The sequence below is a fragment of the Enhydra lutris genome, unplaced genomic scaffold (assembly GCF_002288905.1).
Source record: "Enhydra lutris kenyoni isolate GAN:26980312 unplaced genomic scaffold, ASM228890v2 scaffoldscaffold11, whole genome shotgun sequence".
Lineage (NCBI taxonomy): Eukaryota > Metazoa > Chordata > Mammalia > Carnivora > Mustelidae > Enhydra > Enhydra lutris.
In genome coordinates this window covers 14,077,732-14,099,549 of record NW_019154095.1, presented here as the reverse complement: position 1 = coordinate 14,099,549, position 21,818 = coordinate 14,077,732, and the positions used below count along the sequence as shown (strand labels likewise).

At 39.9% G+C, this 21,818-nt stretch overlaps 1 protein-coding gene across 1 annotated transcript in view; it reads right to left on the bottom strand.

Moving 5' to 3' along the window:
* The window catches only part of LOC111144450 (WW and C2 domain containing 2), a 209,350-nt gene that overhangs the window by 28,691 nt on the left and 158,841 nt on the right, over window positions 1–21,818 (bottom strand). The window contains exons 15-17 of the mRNA XM_022498768.1: window positions 19,971–20,163; window positions 18,047–18,211; window positions 8,373–8,500 (exon numbers count right to left, since the gene is read on the bottom strand). Of these exons, the coding sequence (XP_022354476.1) occupies window positions 8,373–8,500; window positions 18,047–18,211; window positions 19,971–20,163 (486 nt within the window). The remainder of the gene's footprint in view (window positions 1–8,372; window positions 8,501–18,046; window positions 18,212–19,970; window positions 20,164–21,818) is intronic.

Here is a 21,818-nt window from a genome sequence, read left to right as displayed (position 1 = left end):
AGGTACTATAATGTATGTACCTTGATATCAGCTGTTTATTTATTATAAAGTTAATCATACAACAGGCTGGAGTGACTCTGCTAGAAGTGAATAAAGACGTAAGCACCGAAAATCTCCATTATCTGGGTGCCTGACTGGCTCACTGAGAAGAGCCTGGGACTCTTGATCTTGGGGTTTTAAGTTTGAGCCCCACATTGGGTGTACAAATTACTTAAAAATAAAATCTTAAAAAAATATATCCATTGTCAACTGTGCTTACAGACTAGCAGGGGTAAAACCCTGTGTAAAGGGAGTTTTACTACTGACATAAGAATCCTAATGCCATACGATCATGTCTTTAACAAAAGCCATGGTGTGGGCTGGGGCGGCATGGTAACTGGGGCTCTGGAATGTACACAGGGCTTAGAGTCCTTATAACCTGTATGGACAGGAGCTCAACAGTACCGGCATGGCTTAGAATACCTCATGCTTTGTTGAGTTACATGTCCTGAGAACGGAAACACTTCTTCCACTGATAACTCAAAGCTGAGCTATAATTGTGATCGGTGACATTCTGACAACTTGGCACACGCCAGGAATTAAACACAGAGTCACACAGTGAGCACGGGGCAGCTAGCAATGAATTCTGTGAGCTATAAATTCCTCTATGCTACATACCAAGTGTATTTTTTGAAATGTAAATGAAACAAATTGTATTTTACATACACCAAGAAAGCTTGCTATTTAAAAATACCATGATGAACCTTATAATCACTCTCGTATTTATTATTTTTGCAGTACTGATTCATAACCATTGTAAATTGTAAAGGGCTTCTAATAACAACAAAGATTATCTGCACTTTTTGCATCACTGTAGTAAGCTGTTTCTTCCAAATATCCAAGATTTTGTTACTTATGACATATCTTGTCATTGTTGGCTTGTAACAAATTTTATGCACATGCATGCTATACATATGTTAACAGTAGTTCAAACATATCAGCAAAAGCAACTACATGTACATTAAAATCAATCCAAATAATTTTATGTATGCAATAATTTATTGTTATATTTAATAATTATATATTATATATAATTATATATTATATATTATAATTAATAATTTTATGTATGTACTTTAAAAACTGACGTATTCACTAAAATTTGTTTTTAGAGAAAATGGCAACAAGAACTTTTTTCCTTTTTTTTTAAATTATTGTTTTGTTTTTTTAAAGATTTTATTTATTTATTTGACAGATAGAGATCACAAGTAGGCAGAGAGGCAGGTAGAGAGAGAGAGAGAGGGAAGCAGGCTCTCTGCTAAGCAGAGAGCCCGATGCGGGACTCGATCCCAGGACCCTGAGATCATGACCTGAGCTGAAGGCAGCGGCTTAACCCACTGGGCCACCCTGGCGCCCCCTTTTTTTTTTTAATTAACATATAATGTATTATTTGTTTCAGGGGTACAGGTCTGTGAGTCATCATCTTATACAATTCACAGCACTCACCATAGCACATTCCTTCACCAATGTCCATCACCCAGCCACCCCATCCTGCCCACCACGTCCCCTCCAGCAACCCTGTTTGTTTCCTGAGATTAAGAGTCTCTTATGGCTTATCTCCCTCCCTGGTTTCATCTTGTTTCATTTTCCCCTCCCTTCCCCTATCCTATGATCCTCTGCCTTATTTCTCAAATTCCTCATATCAGAGAGATCATATGGTAATTGTCTTTCTCTGACTGATCTATTTTGCTTAGCATAATACCCTCTAGTTCCAACTACATCATTGCAAATGGCAAGATTTCAGGTTTCTTAATGGCTGCAGTGTATTCCATGGTATATATATACCACATCTTCTTTATCCATTCATCTGTTGATGGACATCTAGGCTCTTTCCATAGTTTAGCTATTGTGGACATTGCTGCTATAAACATTCGGGTGCACGTGCCCCTTTGGATCACTACATTTGTATCTTTAGGGTAAATACACAGTAGTGCAACTGCTGGGTCATAGGGTAGCTCTATTTTCAACTTATTGAGGAACCTCCATGCTGTTTTCCAGAGTGGCTGCACCAGGCTGCATTCCCACCAACAGTGTAGGAGGGTTCCCCTTTCTCCGCATCCTTGCCAAAACCTGTTATTTCCTGACTTGTTAATTTTAGCAGTTCTGACAGGTGTGAGGTGGTATCTCATTGTGGTTTTGATTTGCATTTCCCTGATGCCGAGTGATGTTGAGCACTTTTTCATGTGTCTGTTGGCCATTTAGATGTCTTCTCTGCAGAAATAAAGTTCATGTCTTATGACCATTTCTTGATTAGATTATTTGTTCTTTGGGTGTTGAGTTTGGTAAGTTCTTTATAGATTTTGGATACTAGCCCTTTATCAGATAGGTCATTTGCAAATATCTTCTCCTATTTCTGGGCTCTCTATTCTGTTCCACTGATCTATGTGTCTGTTTTTGTGCCAGTACCATACTGTCTTATTAATTACAGCTTTGTAATAGAGCTTGAAGTCTGGAATTGTGATGCCACCAGCTTTGGTTTTTTTTTTCAACATTCCTCTGGCTATTCAGGGTCTTTTCTGGTTCCATATAAATTTTAGGATTATTTGTTCCATTTCTTTGAGGAAAGTTGACAGTATTTTGATACGGATCACATTAAATGTGTAGATTGCTCTAGGTAGCATAGACATTTTCACAATATTTGTTCTTCCAATCCATGAGCATGGAACGTTTTTCCATTTCTTTGTGTCTTCCTCAATTTCTTTCATGAGTATTCTATACTTTTCTGAGTATAGATTCTTTGCCTCTTTGGTTAGATTTATTCCTAGATATCTTACAGTTTTGGATGTAGTTTTAAATGGGATTGACTCCGTAATTTCTCTTTGTTCAGTCTTATTGTTGGTGTATAGAAACACAACTGATTTCTGTGCACTGATTTTATATCCTGACGCTTTACTGAATTCCTGTATGAGTTCTAGCAATTTTGGGGTGGAGTCTTTTGGTTTTCCACATAAAGTATAAGATCATCTGCAAAGAGTGAGTTTGACTTCTTTGCCGATTTGGATCCCTTTTCTTTCTTTTTGTTGTCTGATTGCTGAGGTTAGGACTTATACTACTATGTTGAATTGCAGTGGTGTGAGTGGACATCCTTGCCATGTTCCTGACCTTAGGGGAAAAGCTTTCAGTTTTTCCCCACTGAGAATGATATTCACTATGGGTTTTTCATAGATGGCTTTTATGATATTGAGGTATATACCCTCTATCCCTACACTGTGAAGAGTTTCATCAAGAATGGATGCTGTACTTCATCAAATGCTTTTTCTCCATCTACTGAGAAGATCATATCCTCTCACACTGTGTTGATTTGCAGATGTTGAACCAGCTTTGCAGCCCCAGAATAAATCCAATTCAGTCAAGGTTAATAATCCTTTTAATGTACTATTGGTTCCTATTGGCTAGTATCTTGGTGAAAATTTTAGCATCCATGTTCATCAGGGATATTGGTCTGTAATTCTCCTTTGTGATGGGGTCTTTGTCTGGTTTGGGGATCAAGGTAATGCTGGCCTATGCATAAAATGAGTTTGGAAGTTTTCCTTCCATTTCTATTTTCTGGAACAGTTTCAGAAGAATAGGTATTAACTCTTCTTTAAGTGTTTGGTAGAGGGACGCCTGGGTGGCTCAGTCAGTTAAGCTGCTGCCTTCAGCTCAGGTCATGATCCCAGGCTCCTGGGATCGAGTCCTGCATTGGGCTCCTTCCTCAGTGAGGAGCCTGCTTCTTTCTCTGCCTCTGCCTGCTTGTGCGCCTCTCTCTCTTTCTCTCTCTCAAATAAATAAATAAAATCTTTTAAAAAAGAGAGAAAAAAACGTCTGGTAGAATTCCTCTGGGAAGCTGTCTGGCCCTGGGCTCTTGTTTGTTGGGAGATTTTTAATGACTGCTTCAATCTCCTTACTGGTTATGGGTCTGTTTGGGTTTTTTATTTCTTCCTGGTTCAGTTTTTGTAGTTTATATGTCTTAAGGAATGCATCCATTTCTTCCACGTTGTCTAATTTGTTGGTGTAGAGTTGCTCATAATATGCTCTTACAATTGTTTGTAATTGTTTGGCGTTGGTTGTGATCTCTCCTCTTTCATTCATGATTTTATTAATTTGGGTCCTTTCTCTTTTCTTTTTGATAAGTCTGGCCAGGGGTTTATCAATCTTATTAATTCTTTCAAAGAACCACCTTCTAGTTTTGTTGATTTGTTCTGTTCTTTTGGTTTCTATTTCACTGATTTCTGCTCTGATCTTTCTTATTTCTCTTCTCCTGCTGGGCTGAGGCTTTCTTTGCTGTTCTTTCTCCAGCTCCTTTAGGTGTAGGGTTAGGTTGTGTATTTGAGACCTCTCTTGTTTCTTGAGAAAGGCTTGTATTGCTATATACTTCCCTCGTAGAACTGCCTTTACTGCATCCCACAGATTGTGAAGAGCTGTGTTTTTATTTTCATTTGTTTCCATGCATTTTTAAAATTCTTCTTTAATTTCCTGGTTGGCCCATTCATTCCTTGGTAGGATGCTCTTTAGCCTCCATGCATTTGAGTTCTTTCCAACTTTCTTCTTGTGGTTGAGTTCTGGTCTTAAAGTATTGTGGTCTGAAAATATGCAGGGAATGATCCCAATCTTTTGGTACCATCTGAGACCCAATTTGTGGCCCAGGATGTTATCTATTCTGGAGAATGTTCTATGTGCACTAGAAAAGAATGTGTATTCTGTTGCTTTGGGATGGAATGTTATGAGTATATCTGTGATGTCCATCTGGTCCAGTGTGTCATTTAAAGCCTTTATTTCCTTGTTGATCTTTTGCTTAGATGATCTGTCCATTTCAATGAGGAGGGTGTTAAATTCCCCTACTATTATTGTATTACTGTCAAAATGTTTCTTTGATTTATTAATTGGTTTATATAATTGGCTGCTCCCATCTTAGGGGCATAGATATATAAAATTGTTAGATCTTCTTGTTCAACAGACACCTTGAGTATGATATAGTATCCTTCCTCATCTCTTATTATGGTCTTTGGCTTAAAATCTAATTTGTCTGATATAAGGATTAGCACCCCATTTTTCTTTTGATGTCCGTTAGCATGGTAAATTGTTTTCTACCCCCTAGCTTTAAATCTGGAGGTGTCTTCGGGTCTAAAATGAGTCTCTTGCAGACAGCATATCGATGGCTCCTTGTTTTTTAATCCATTCTGATACCCTGTGCCTTTTGATTGGGGCATTTAGCCCATTTACAATTCAGGGTAACTATTGAAAGATATGAAATTAGTGCCATTGTATTGCCTGTGAGGTGACTGTTACTGTATATTGTCTCTGTTCCTTTCTGGTCTATGTTACTTTTAGGCTCTCTCTTTGCTTAGAAGACCTCTTTCAATATTCCCTGTAAGGCTGGTTTGGTGTTTGCAAATTCTTTTAGTTTTTGTTTCTCCTGGAAGCTTTTTATCTCTCCTTCTATTTTCAGTGACAGCCTAGCTGGATATAGTATTCTTGGCTGCATATTTTTCTCATTTAGTGCTCTGACTATATCATGCCAGTCCTTTCTGGCCTGCCAGGTCACTGTGGATAGGTCTGCTGCCAATCCAATATTTCTACCATTGTAGGTTACAGAACTCTTCTCCTGAGCTGCTTTCAGGATTTTCTCTTTGTCTCAGAGACTTGTAAGATTCACTACTAGACGACAGGGTGCGGACCTACTTTTGTTGATTTTGAGGGGTGTTCTCTGTCCTTCCTGAATTTTGATGATTGTTTCCTTTCCCCAAATTAGGGAAGTTCTCCACTTATATAATTTGCTCCAATATACTTTCTGCCCCCTCTCTCTTTCTTCTTATTCTGGAATCCCAATTATTCTAATATTGTTTCATCTTATGGTATCACTTATCTCATGAATTCTCCCCTCGTGGTCCAGTAGCTGTTTATTTCTTTTTCTCAGCTTCTTCATTCTCCATCATTTGGTCTTCTGTATCACTAATTTTCTCTTCTGCCTCATTTATCCTAGCAGTAAGAGCCTCCATTTTCGATTGCACCTTATTCATAGCTTTTTAAATTTCAACTTGGTTAGATTTTAGTTCCTTTATTTCTCCAGAAAGGGATTCTCTAGTATCTTCTATCCTTTCTTTAAGTCCAGCCATCATCTTTATAATCGTCATTCTGAGCTCTAGTTCTGACATCTCACTAACGTCTGTTTTGATTAGGTCTCTAGTAGTCGGTACTGCCTCTTGTTCTTTTTTTTCAGGTGAGTTTTTCCACTTTGTCATTTTGTCCAGACAAGAATAGATGAATGAGAGAACAAAATGCCAAGAGGGTAACAATGACCCCAGAAAAATATACACTCAACAAATCAGAAGAGACCTGAAACCAGGGGGGACAAGAAAGGAAAAAAAAAAAAAAAATCAGGCTGGTGAATAGAACAGAGCCACATACTTGATTTTTGGTGTATTTTGGTCTGTTAGAAGAAACAGGCTCCCAAAATTTTAAAGAAAGAGAAATATGTATAAATATATACATATTTCTCTTTCTCTCTATATGTGTGAATACGATGAATGGATAGGTTATGACTATAAAGATGAAAATTAAGATTTTAAAAAAGGAATTGATAAGATACGAAGCTGGAAAGGTATTGATAAGATCAGATGTTGGTTAAAATAGGAAAGAGGAAAAATTTAAAAAAAAAAAGAAAAAGAAAATTAAAAAAAATTTAACTTTGAAAGACTAAAGAATCAGGGGAAAATAGACATGAATTCTATGTGCTGTATTCCCCTACTGGTGGAGTTGTGCAGTTCTCATTGATCAGTAAACTTGGTCTTGGCTGGATGTTCTTGCTGATCTTCTGGGGGAGGGGCCTGTTGCAGTGATTCTCAAATGTCTTTGCCCGAGGTGGAATTGCACTGCCCTTGCTAGTGCCGGGGTAACTAATCTGCGCAGGTTCACTCTCGGAGCTTTTGTTCCCTGAACGCTTTCCATAGAGCTTTGGAGGATGGGAACAAAGATGGCGGCCGCCCAATCTCCAGCCAGAGGAGTGGAGAGCTCAGGGCCCCATTCCTCAGTGCGCCCTCAAAGAAAAGCAGTCAATCCCTCCTGTTTCCCTGGTCTCCAGTCGTGCTCTGTGCTCACCCGGCCTGTGAGCAAATGTTTCTATCTCTGGCACACGGCCCCGTTTGGAGTCTCCAAACCCAGCAGATTCCTACAGAGCACTCCTGTGCTGTTCCTCCCAGAGTAGGAAGGAGTGGGGGGTCTCTCCGGATCTGCCACTTGTTGGGGTCCCTGCTAAAGAGCAGTGGCCTGAATGTGCTTTGGATCATGGTTTATGGAAACCCTGAGCTGAGAGCCAACCTCCTTGACTCTGTCTATGCAGCCATCCTCCCTGATCCAATACCTGGGAGCTCTGCTGCACTGGGGTACCCCTGGTTGTTCTGTGACCCTGAGGGTCCTGAGACCACACTGTCCCCACGAGGGCTCCATTCTCCACTTAGCCTCTGGAGTGATGTCCCTCTGTGGAGCAGACTTCTAAAAGTTCTATTTTGTGCTCTGCTGCTCTCTCAGTCTCGCTGGGAGTCTGCTGATAGAGGCTCCCTCTCCGCTGAGGTCTATTTTCCTGTATATTGCCTCAGATTCACTTCTCCACACGTCCTACCTTCCAGAAAGTGGTTGCTTTTCCTGCTCATAGAATTGCTGTTCTTCTTCTCTTCAATCTGTTGAGTTTCTAGGTGTTCAGAATGGTTTGAACTATCTAGCTGAATGCCAGGGACCAGAAGAAATTTAGGTCTCCTACTTCTCCACCATCTTGCTCACGACAGTTCTGTATATGTATGTAAATCTAGACAAAAACTATAGTAACATTTGTTTTTTAAAGAGTGGTGGTGTAGAGAATGAGAAGGGAGCAGGAAAAGAAGATGGACATGGAAACAAATAGGGAGTGATCACTCTGAAGCTGTTTTCTAGGATGTGTGCTCTGACTTGCCCAAACCTAAATGCTACAATGGTACTTCTGGTAGCTTAAAGAAAAAGAAAGTAAGTTTTAAAATTTATGTATGAGTGGACAATACACTACCACACCTTTTGAAACAGGTCTTTTTAGACTTGAGATTTAAAACAGCTCTGGAAAGAGTGTCAGAACTTAAGGAGGCAGGAACAAAGAACCTCCTTCCTCTGTTCACTCTGATGCCGTCCCCAGTGTCACTGTTGCCCTCTTTGACTCTCTAATGACCGAAGAGGGTCTTTCCTTCAGTGGCGGCTCCCTGCCATGGCGCCGCTTTCCAAAATTCCAGGGCAAGATCTGAACCTACGAAAGCCCCCTGAAAGTTTCTTAAAAGAAACGAAACACATCCTCTTTGAGTGTCCGGAGAGCAAAAGGAAACAACTGCGTTTACCAGTCTCCATCTGGACTTCGTTTCTCTTCTTCCTGTCCTGGTTCTTCTTCTTCTTCTTCCCGTGCTAACTGCCGTTCCACAGCCAGGAGCTCGGCTGATGTTCTTGCAAGTAAGGCGGACACGGCGTCCTGGGGAGTAGAAAGCATATGGCAATGAACATGATCTACTGTAAGAAATGATTTAAAAACTCATCAGGTGGAGATGTAAGCTTCCAGTGGTGAAAAAGAAGGTAGTACAGGACCTAATCCTCCTGCTGAGAACAAATATGGAAGCTGAATAAAATAAAATAAAAAGCAACAAATAAACAAACCTCCGGCTGTTTTAAAGCAATGGAAGAACATCACAGGCAATCAGGACTAGAGGCCAAGATCCTAGGGAGGAGAGAAGTGCAAAAAGGGGAAGTGACGTCATTGCCACTCTTCTCCCTTGGGGACATGCATCAGCTCTAGCGGTGGGGCGTACAGGCTAAACTTGTGGCTGTTCAGAAGACTGGCAGTATCGATAGGATGCAAAGATGAAAACCGAGCTAAACCACCATGGCGGGCAGTGCGCAATGGGCCAGAGAGAGGAACCGCAGTGGGTCCAGTATTTGTACAATATTCTTGGTGTGCTATTTGCCATTCCTAAGTGGCGTATGTGAAAGCAAGTGGTGAGAAACCAAACAAAACCCAGCTGTGAGGAGGCTAACACAGGAAGCAGATGCTTCAGTTTCTTTATGGTCTCAGGTCTTTTTTTCCCTGGGGAGAGGAAAATTGGAACCTAGGTCCTCCAAGTGATCCAGGTGATCTGTAACCTGTCTTCTGGAAGAACATTAAATCCTCTCCGGAGCAAGGTATCAGCCAGAGCCTCTATCATTCTTCATACATAATATCCAGCATCCACCAGAAACAGGACCCAGTGAATGACTGAAGGCCAAGAAGAGCAACAGATAAGACGAAGGAGGCAGGTCTACAGGTGATCCATATACTGTAGGTATTCAGAGAAAGAATTTAAGTTTTTACAATTAGTATGTTCATGAAAACTGATGACATGATGAAGAATTTCACTAGTGTATACAGAAAGGACACCACATTAGCACATCTGAGTGAAACTGCTGAAAACCAAAGAAAGAGAAAAATCTTGAGAACAGTGAAAAAAAGATGCATTACTTTTGAAGGATCAGCTGTTCTCCAGCAGCTCAACAGAACCAATGGACACCAGATGATAACAAAATGGTATCTTCAATGTGTTCAGAGAATTAACTGCCCACCTACAATTCTGAATATGCAGAAAGAAAGTCCTTCACAAGTGGTAAGGAAGACACTGACAGATCTTCACTGGAAGAAATACCAGAGGGAGTTCTTCAGGTGGAAGGAAAATGCCCAAATGGAAGCACACTAATGCTGAAAGAAATGAAATACACCACGAAGGGTAAAGATGTGGGGAAATCTAAAAGAGTATTGACTGTCAATAAAACAATAATACCTTGTAGGATTTAAAATATACGTACCTAAAATACATGACCAATAATTTCACGGAAGGAGGAAAGGGAATAAATATAAAGTCTTTTAAAACTCTTACACTGCGTGGGAAAAAGTAAAAGCATTAATTTAAGGTAGCTTCTAATAATGCCAGGATACATGCTGTAATCACTAGGGATACAGCAAAAAATAAAAAACTGTATTACTAATGATCTAATAGGAAGGAAAATGAAATGTAAAAATAATTGACTAATCCAAAAGAAGGAAAACGAGGAACAAAGACAGCACTGAAAGAAAACAAACAACAAGAAAATAGGGTCAAACCCAAATATATCACTAATAGCATTAAATGTAAATGAACTAAGTATTTCCATTAAATGGTAAAGGTTTTAAGACTGGACAATAAACCAAAACCAACTCTATACTGCTTACAAGTGAAACACTTTAAATCAAAGAATTCAGAAGTGTTGAAAGTAAAAGGATGGAAAAAAATAGAACCATGAAAACACTAACCAAAAAAAGGGGCTGAGATAGCTTTATGAACACCAGACAGATTTTTTAAAAATTAGAACAAATAAAGAGGGACATTTTATAACAATAAAAGGGCCAGTTGAACAGAAAGCTAAAACAATGCTAAATTTATATTTATCAAAGAATATAGACACAAAAGTCAGAAAGCAAAGACTAACAAACTAAAAGGAGAAACAGATGTCTATAATCATAAGTTGGGAGATTTTAATATATCTCTTAACAACCGGTAAAATAAGAGAACTGAAAAACCAGTAAATGTGGAAGATTTGAAGGACAAAATGAACAAACCTGACCTGCAGAATGCATTCTTTTCAACAACACACAGAACTTTTACCAAAATTGACCACATTCTAAGGCATAAAGCAGGGTTAATATTCTGTATGACTGTATACTCTAGTCCTTGAAAACAGTGAAATACAGCTAGAAACCAATAATAAAAAGATAACTAGAAAACCCCACTGTTTGGGAATTAAGTAAACATACTTCTAAAAAATCCTTATAGACCAAAAAAGAAATTACAATGGGAATTATAAACTATTTAAAATTCAGGAATGGTAGCATATTTTAATAATCTCATATTATCAAACGTGAAAAACAGCCAAAGCTATGCTCAAAAAGAATTTTTTAGCCCTAAATGCATATATGGGTAAAGAAGGTTGCTAAACAGTGGTCTAACTCAAGAAGGAAAAAAATACAGCATATTAAACCTAAAGAAAGTAGAAGCAAGAAAATAATAAAAGAGCAGAATTAACAAAATAGAAAACACATACATAAATAGAAAAAAAAAAATGAGGCCAAACGTTGTTTCTTTGAATAAAATAAAACACCTGACAAGTCCCTGGCAAGAGGGAGAAAAAACAGAAATGGTAAGAATTACCCATGTCAGAAACAAAACAGAGAACATAGCAAAGTCCTTGCATATATAAAAATAAGAAGGTATCATGAATAACTTTGCCAAATTTTTGGCAATATAGATAAAACAGACAAATCCTATAGAAAATACTACTTTTACCAAAATGAATGTAAGTACAGAAACCTGGAATAGTCCTATATGTAATAAAGAAATTGAATCTGTAATTAAAAAACATTTCACCAGCCCTTTTCAACTGGGATTCTGTGAGAATTAAGCCTAATGATCTCTAGTATCCATTATATTAAAGCAAAACAAAACAACACCTAGAATGCCATAAGTTACGTGTCATCCTTGGGAAATATAAGAAAGTAGTCACTGAAAACATTTTTTATAGTGCTTACTTCCTTTGCAGAGCCTTAGTTGAGAAAGGTTGCTTCTCAAAAGAAAATTACAGGCTGGGCTGGTGAATTTTCTTGGGAATTCTGAATATTTAAGGAAGATAGGACACCCATCTCACAAAAACCTTCTATGGAGAGTAAAAAAGGAATGCTTTCTAACTTATATTATGAAGCCTGTAAAACCTTGATATCAAAAAATGACATTACAAAAAAAGAAAACTAAAGATTAATTTCCCTCATGAACGTAAAGAAAACTCAAACACAAAATCAAGAAATCTAATCCAGCAACGTATATAAAAACATATACACCACAATGAAGTCTGTCCTATCCTAAGAATCCAAGGGTGGTTTAACATTCAAAAGTCAATCAATGTGTAATTCACTACATTAAGAGAATAAAAGAGAACAATGATGTAATCAATTTAAGAAGTAAATAGTAAAAATGTTTGATAAAATTCAATATCCATGCATAATAGAAAGCCTCAGCAAACTAGAAAGAGTAAGAAACTTCTTTAATCTGAGAGCAATTATCTATAAATAGCCTCAAAAATCATTCTAAATGATGAATAATTGCTAGGCCTCGCTTTGAAAAAAGTATAGTATTTTCTACAGAGGTAGACAACTACGCCAACAGAATAGAACAGGATACCCATGAACAGACCCCCCCGCCATGTGCAGGTCACTGGACTCATGACAAAGATGACCCTGGCATGCAGCTGGGAAAGAAAATCTTTTCTACAAATGATGCTGGGTCAATCAGCTATGACGTGGATAAAAAGGAATCTTGACCCCTACCTCACACTTTATACAAAAAGTAATTTCAGTTGAATTTAGATCTAAATGTGAACAGCAAGGCAATAAAGCTTTTATAAGACAATGCAGTAAACCATCTTCATGATCCTGGGGTGGGTGAATAGTTCTTAAATAGCAAAGGAAATACTGAGCATACAGGGAAAAACTGATTAGTAAGACTACGTTAAGCCTGAGTCCTTCTTCCATTCACCAAAAGGCAACATTAAGAAAATGAAAAGGCAAGTCACAAAATAGTAAAAGATATTTGGAAAAAACCAAAACCTATTAGACAAAACACTCAAGTCTAAAATTAAGAACTGCTACCAACCTATTTAAAAAAAGAGAATCCAATAGAAAAAATAGAAAAAAATCTTGAACAGACATTTCACAAAAGATGACATCCATCTGGCCATTAAACATTATAATCAGGGGAATGCAAAAAACAGGAGAGTACTATCTATCTATCTATCTATCTATCACAACAGCTAAAATAAAGAAGATAAATAAAGACATGTAGGAGATGCTAATAGCAACACTACTCATAACAGCCCCCGAATCAGAAACTCAAATGTCCATTGACAGCAGAATGGATAAAGAAAGTGATATAATTATACAATGACCTCTCACGCAGCACGGAGCATGGATGAACTACAATTACACAAAACAACACAGGTGACCTCCACAAACATATTGCTGAACAGGAGATGCCAGACACGAAAGAACATGCACTGAATGACTCCATTATATCAAGTTCAAAGACAGAAGTCAGGATGGAGATGATCTTTAGGGGAGAGTGGTAATGACTAAATGGGGCACAAGGGAGGATTCTGGGGGTCCCGGGAATGCACTATACCCTGGGTGGTAGCTACACAGGTGTGTTGACTTTGTGGAAATTCCCTGGAAAATTCACATTCATACTACCTGTGGACACTTTGTTAAAATCTCTCCATCACTCCTCTCCACAAACGAAACGAGTTAAAGTGAGATTAGAATAAGATGACAACACTGTGAACCTAAGAAACACCTATAGAATACTCATGCAGTAAAGCAGAGCACACACTTTCCCAAGGGCACAGAGAACATTCCCCAGGAATGGTAGCATATGCGAGGCCGTGAGACAAGCGCAGGGAACTAGAAGGACTGAAATCCTACAAAGTATGTTCGACGACCACACTGTAATGACATAAAAAATCAATAATACAAGGAAATCATAAGAAGTAACAAAGATGTGGAAATTCACACATTCTTAAATAACCAATGAGTCAAAGAAGTCATGAGGAAAAATCAGAAAACACGTAGAGATGAATGAACATGAAGACCTATCAGAGCTGGTAAGACACTGCTCCCACAGCACTCAGCAAGACATTTATAGCTGGGAGTGCCTGTGTCAAAGCAGAAGAAAGATCTCAAATCTATAACCTAAACTTCTACCTTAGGAAATGGAAAAAGAGTAAACCTAAAGTAATCAGAAGGAAGGAAATAATAGAGACTACTCTCTCTCTCTCTCTAAAAAAAAAACAAAACCAAAACAAAAAAACAACAAAAAACAGGATTGTCAGATGGAGTCCCGTGTCGGGCTTCAACTGAGCCTGGAGCCTGCTTAAGATTTTCTCTTTCCCTCTCCCTCTGCCCCTCCTCCCTGCCCCTCTCTAATAATAATAATAATAATAATGACAGAGTAGAAATTTATGAAATAGCAGATAGAGAAATATTAGAGATCAGTGAAACCAAAAGGTGATTCTTCGAAAAGATTCAAAAAAGTAAAAACTTTTAGATAAATTAACCAAGAAAAATAGAGAAAAAGTTCAAATTACTGAAACTAGGAGACAAAGAGGGGATATCACCGTCAAATCCACAGAAAAAAAAAATGAATTATAAGGGTTACTACAAACAACTGTTTGCCCACAAGTCAGACAACCTAGATAAATGAACACATTCTAGAAAGACACAAAACTACTCAAAGTGACATTATAACAAAGTTCTGAGTAGACTTATAATAAGTAAGAGACTGAATTAGTAAACAAAAACTTTCCCAAAGTTCAAATCCAGAGGGTTTCACTGCCAAGTTCTACCAAACATTTTAAGAAGAATAATACCAATTCTTCTCAAACTCTTCCAAAAGACCGTTTACGAGGGAATACTTACTAAACTCATTCCCTGAGGCCAAAATTACTCTGATGTTGAAACCAAAGACATCAGGAGAAAACTATGAATACAGAAAAAAAAAAAAAAAACTCAACGAAATATGAGGAAACTAAATTAATAACATAAAAAGGATTATACACTATGACTAAGTGGGATTTATCCCAGGAATGCGATGTTGGTTTGACATCTGAAAATCAATAAACCATATGAACAGAATAAAGGATAAAAACCACATGTCATCTCAAAAGAGCCAGAAAAGCACCAGTTAAATCCACAGCTTTTACAATAAAACACTCAACAAACTAGGAAGCGGATTTCCCTCCACTCGGTGAAGGGCAGCTACAACAAACCACAGCAGAAATCATACGTAACAATGAAAAACTGAACATTTGCCCCTAAGATCACATCCATGACAAGGATGTCTGCTCTCACCACTTCTTGCGATATCAAAATGGAAGTACTAGCCAGGGCGAAGGGGCAAGAAAACAAAATAAAAAGCAGCTGGAAAGAAGAAGTAAAACCAACTCTATTTGCAGAAGATAGAATCTTACCTATAGGAAATCCTAGGGAATCCACAAAAGAACTATTTGACCTAATAAACCTGGTCAGTGAGGTTGCAAGATGCGAGACAAGTAGTCAAAATCAACTGTGCAATGAGTAATCTGAAAATGAAATTACGAAAACAGTTCTATTTATAATAACATCAAAAAGAATAAAGTTAACCAAAGATGTAAGATTTTGGGCTCTGAAGAGGGCAAAACATTTTTTGAAAGAAGTTAATGAAGACCCAAATAAATGGGAAGATATCCTGTATTCATGATCAGAAGACTTAAAACTGATAAGACGACAATACCCTCCAAATTGATCTACAAGCTCAAAGCAATCTATATAAAAATCCTACTGCTTTTTTTTTTTTTTTTTGCAGAAGTTGACAAACCGATACTGAAATTCATATGGAAATTCAAGAGACCCCAAATAACCCAAACTATCTTAAAAAAGAAAAACAAAGCTGGATGACTCATATGTTCCTATTTCAAAATAACTACAAAGCTACAGTCATCGTGATACTGTGATGTTGGCACAAATAGACATACAGATTAACAGAACAGAATTTAGAGTTCAGAAGTATAAAGGATCGTATTTGCGGTAACATGGCTTTCAGCAAGGCTTTTCCCCAAGTGGGGAAAGATTAGTGTTTTCAATTAAGCGGTACTGCGAGCAATTGCATACCCACCTACAAGAAAATGGAATTGGACCTACTCCTCACAACACAGAAAGAAAAACTCAAAAGGATCAGAGACCTAAAAATAACACGGAACTTTCAAACTCTCAGAAGAAAACACAGGACTAAATCTTTATGATGTTCGGCTGGGCAAAGTCTTCCTAGATAGGACACCCATAGCACAAGCAATGCAAGAAAAAACAAAAACAAAAACAGGCAATTTGGACTTTGATCAAAATTTACAATTTTGTATTGCAAACAAAACCACCAGGAAAGTGAAAAGAAACCCACTGAATGAGAGAAAATATCTGCAAGTCATTTATTGGATTAGGGACTTGAATCAAGAATATATGAGGAACTTTTATAACTTAATAATAAAATAATAAATAAAGAGATAATAATCAAGTGAAATAGTAAAAAGATGAAGTCATCTAAAACACAAAGGATCCAACTAGGCAGCTCTCAAAAAAAAATTAAAAATATACCAATGGCCCATAAGTCCATGAAAATGTGCTTAGTATCAGGAGTCATTAGGGAACTATACATCAAAACCACAACGAGCGCCTCACACCGCCTGGCCAAAATCAGAAAGACAAGTAATAACGTGCGGCAAAGCTGGGCTGGTGGTAGCCTGCGCACATTGGTGAGGGTGGAAACGGTGCCCCCACTGTGGAAGACAGCTTGTCAGCTCCTCGAGACGTTAAAACACAGAGCTATGACCCAGCAGGTCCACCCCTAGGTACGGACGCCAAAGAGGAACGGAAACGTATGTCCTAACAAATCCTTGTACAGATGTTCACAGCAGCGGTGTTAATAGTCAAAAAGCGGAAACAGCCCAAATGCCCATGTACTGATGAACAGATAAACTAGACATCCACATAATAGAGCATTCTTCGGAACGATAAGGGAATGGGGTACGAATACACGCTAGCGTACGGAGGTACTCTGAAAACGCGACGCTAAGTCGAAGAAGTATTATTCCATGTATATGAAATGTCCATGGTAAGCAAATTTACAGAGGCAAAAGGATGAGTGGTTGCCTCGGGGGAAAGGCCTTAGGGAGGATGGGGAGCCACTGCTCATGAGTAGAGGGAACCTTTCTGGGATGATGACAATGTTGGAAGACTCCGTCGTGGTGATGGTGACCCAGCTCTGCGAATACACTAAAAACCACTGAACGGTGTGGTTCGGATGGGTGGACTGTACGTTTTCCATGGAGGAACCACATGGTATGTGAATTACACTGCATCAAGCTGTTCAAACAATTTACCCACACTGGGACCATCCCATCGGCGCTCTCCAAGGTCCAAGTCCGATTTCATCATCTCGTGTGCCTCCCTTAGCGTCGACCACAAACCAGGGCACGTGACACAAGCTTGACCCGCACTCTTGCTTCCCTTTCACCACCCACCACGACGTCCACTGTCGTTCCTTGCACCCAAGAGATGATCAGTGATTATCTGACTTCTGCTCAGTAAACTCTTTCCTCAGAGATAACCGAACATGCACTTGAACTTGGTAACGACGTTCACAGACGCCAAGTCAGTGATGAATGGCTTCCCAGAATGCCCCCTCTGTAAATTTTTAGAAGTGCTGAATGTGGATGACCTGTTGGTTTATAACAAACTCAACAGAAAATATTTATCGCTTTACTGATGTAACAAATAGTGACTAAGACAATCTTTAGCCTTAGTCATTTAACGGCTGCAAATGATCCGAGTTCCGAATGTATAACGTGAGCACAACATATAAAAGTATAAATTTAGGGACGCTTGGGTGGCTCAGTGGGTTAAGCCTCTGCCTTCGGCTCAGGTCATGATCTCAGAGTCCCGGGATCGAGCTCCGCATCGGGCTCTCTGCTCAGCGGGGAGCCTGCTTCCCCCTCTCTCTGCCTGCCTCTCTGCCTGCTTGTGATCTCTATCTCTCTGTCAAATAAATAAATAAAAGCTTAAAAAATAATAGATAGATAAATAAAAGTATAAATTTAAAGCGAAAGGTTTTCCAGGGTCACCTAACCCCGCTATGACTCCGCATCAGTTTATTCTGATGGAAGGAAGTGTGAGCAGAGAGGAGTGGTTCTTTTATAAACTATACCTGAAACGAAGCTGGAAATTTTCTTTCTTTCTGGTTTAGAGTTGTTGGGAAGCTGCGAGGAAGGGGTAAGCCGGGGGAGGAAGGGTAGTGAAGGTGATTGGGAACAGGCTGATACCATGGCATTCCACATTCCACATTATTTCCTTTAGTCATGCCTTTGTACTCCAATTTGGACTCACCAAGTCTATCGCATCTATTAATGACTGAGTTGTTTGAAATACAGAGTCCTCATTTCCTTCGTCGTTCTTTTTGCAAGACATTTGCTTGGAAGGAAGCAGGTTATACCACAGAGTGAAAATCTCGCTGGAAAATGGTAAATCAGCCAGACTGATCTGAGTTCCAGCCTGCGTGAAACGGAAGGGGTGGGGGGAGAAAAGAAGAGAAAATAAAATGTTTAAATTCATATTTGCTTCCTCTCATGTAATTATTAAAGATTATTGGGCTAGCCTGTTTTAGGGCTTAAAAAAATGCAATAGTCATGATATAAAGAATTGGTGGATTTTTTTTTAAACCTGAAGGTGTGACGAAGTAAGAAATAACCCCAATCTAGAAGCTAACCCTAGGATTATTTTGTGAGATACTGTTTTGCTAAAACCTAATGATTTAAGGATGCAACTTCCTGTATTTTTTAATGAAAAGTCAAAAAATAATTTAAAAAATAAACAACTAAGCATAAATCATACCTCTCACAATACGCTGTAAGAGTCATTTGATCATTACTCACAAAAACCCATTATCCAGTATAAAATTCAAAAACCAGGGGCACGTAGGTGGTTCAGTTGTTTAAGCATCTGCCTTCGGCTCAGGTCATGATCGCAGGGTCCCGGCGTCAAGCCCCACGTTGGGCTTCTTGCTCAGTGGAAACCTGCTTCTCCCTCTCCTCCCCACCCATGCTCTCTGTTACTATTTTTGTCTCTCTCTCAAACAAATAAATAAAATCTTAAAACAAAACAAAACAAAAACAAATAAAAATCTTACTGTGGTTCTTAAATGAGAGACCAGATAGCAAAATTTTTCTTTCAATTTGCAGAATGTCAAGAAAAGTTTTCATAGTCCAGCAAATGACATATATGAGCCAGAATCTAATGAAAGGGTACCATTTTTTTAAAGGCTATTAATTAACATAGTCACTAACTTTAAGGAGCTTCTGACACACATATCTACTGTAGCAATCTGCTAGCCTAATGAATCTGCCATCTTTGCTTCTCTTTACTGCCACATAATACTATCAAATTCTTTTTTTCATACCAAGAAAAGGAAATACTAATAAATCTATCACCCTTATGAACTTTGTTCATCAAGAAGCGTGCTTTTGTGTTTCTGATTGTACCGCAGAGAAAAGTTCAACCCGAAACCCATGCTACTGTTTGGACACACGGGCAGCCCCTCGCTGCCTGCATTTGACCATCCTGTGTACCTTTTCCGGTGTGTAATGGTTTTCTGGTTGTTATGTACAAGGGCATGTTAAACTCACCATTAGTTATAGGTGACGTCTCCTGCATTATTAGCACTGAAACATCACATTCCTCTAAAAAGCAACATTTAAGCCTTCCTAGAAGCTATAATACCAGGGCTAGGGAGAATATAATAAAGGGACCGGACACTCAGTCTCCTGCTTAATTTAAACTTACAACAATGAATTATGTGTGGGATGTCTTTTTGCTATCCGGCTCCATCGTTCATCAGCTCTGTGACCCTAGACTTACTACCTCTTCTGAAAAGAGGGATAGTCATACCTCTTCCCTGAGACCATCATGAGCATTAAATGAGATAATGTGCACAAAACGCCCAGCACAAGAGTCATGTTGGGAGTAGTGAGCATGCTTCAGAGTGATCACCATGACAGAGGTCACAGGGCAGAACGGGAGACAGATTTTACAGAAAATCACAATTAATAAGCAGAACTGAGAGGTCTTGAATAAGAGAATGAAAACCAGCAATCCCTGCTTCAAATAAAAAAAAATTAGCACACCACTGCTGTGCCCGAGGTCCTGGGCGGATCTGTGGGGTGTCAGGGCCAGCGCACGGGCGTCTAGAGAGCTCTTCTCAGCATACACCCCACCCCGGGCCTTCTGTGGTAACGGGGCCTGGGAAATCACCTACCAGGCACTCTTCACTCCGGTGTCTGCTAACAGAGCAAAGGTCCACTCTCAGCGTCTTCTGCTGTAAGGCTGTTTGGGAAATGGCCACTCTGAACACGTCGTTGAATAAGATGCATTCTGTGGCCAGATGGACCTTTGTGCGAAACAGACAGCTGACATCCGCTGAGGAGGGCAGCAGAGCAACCCTGAAGTAGCTGCAAAGAGCAAGAGTCAAAGGATTTCACTGGAACTTGGACGACACCATAGCTGGTCCGACCGCGCCCAGCGGCAGAGAGAAGGCTCCGTCCTCCACCCACCCGAGCCCACAGTGCCCCGCGCCTGCTACTCAGCCCAAGGCTGCAGCAAAGACAAAATCCATGGAGCGGATGAACGTAACATCCCACCTGCCCGGGGACAGCCAATTCCAAAGTAAAGTTTTCTGAGTCTGGGAAGATGGGATCGTGCAAAGCCAATTTTGTCCCAAAGAGTCTTCACCCCCGAGAGTTAAACAGGGGTGCTGGTCATCATTTCCCAGGACTGGACTACACTACCCTACGAGCGAAAAAGAACTGTGAAGTAGCCTATTGTGAAGCAAACCTACAAATCTACTGTCGAGCATCACAAAAGTTTCGATAACGAAACCGTAAAATTTCAAAGGGAGAGTTGTAAAAGTTGGTAAGCTTTGTAAAAATTCAAAGGGAGAGTTATGGAAAACCAGTGACTTCTCATACTACGTGCAGGTGATTTTTCTAAGCACATGTTACACGCGGGTTCACAATTCCTAGAAATGGCCCGAGGTATTTTCTTTTAAATCCCAGAAAGAAAAAGCCCATTAAATCTGCCCCCAACCCCGATTCTGGGCTGATCTAATTCCTATTCTAAAAGAAGCCTTTCTCCAATTATGAAAACTGTAAATTCACAGGCAGGACTGAGGGATGTCTTACTATTTCTGTATTTTTACATCAGAATAGAAAACTGATGATGCAATATATACAATTATGGAATTATCAGAATATAAAAACCGACTATGGAGAGTCAGCCTGAGGCGACTACGGGGCCTTGTTCGACTGCTGTTAAGGCTGGAGATGGGGCAGAAGAAATCTGTTCCCGAAAGCCAGGAGGGGAAGTACGGCTGCAGAGCTGGAATGGAGGGAAGCCATTTTCTGCCCCTCCAGACCTCCGTTTCCCTCTGTGCCAGTGGCCTAACCGCTTCCGCGACCCCAAAACGTTTCCACCAGAGGCAGCAGGGGAAGAAGGTCGGGACGCTCTTCCGTGCATCCTGCTGTAGGTGGGGTCTCTCCACACTGGAGGCAGGAGCCCACCAGCTGGAGGGTAGCTCTGCCTGGTGTAATTAATAATCAGAAAGTAAAATTTGAAATTGGGTGCGGGAGCGTCCATACATCCCTGGACCACTTTTACGATACTTCCCTTTAGGCAGCGTCCTTATTTAGACCAAAGTTTTCATGTAGGGGCTTACGAACATGGCCCTAGACCTCTCAGGAAGGCGCAGACCAGTCAGATGAGTAACTGCCCGCAAGCCGGGCGCATCAGAGCCCGCTGCACTCACTGCCTGAGGACAGTCACGGGTCCTGAACTGTGCTGGCTGTCACCCTACCCCAGGGGTACTTTGTTTGACTTCCCAGGAGGAAAGTGAGAGTGACCGCGATTGGCTCGGCAGTGGCACATCTGGGGACGCCTGCCCTTAACAGCACGAGGTTAAAGAAGATGCGGGTTCTCTTGGGGACTTCGGTAGTTTTCTCCCAACTGGTGGGATGGTTCTCCCTGTTCGTAGGTTTGACCCCTGGTGGAGTGGTCTTCTCCCAGGTGATGCCTCGCTGAAATGAAAAGGCTGCTGACACCCCAGTATTTC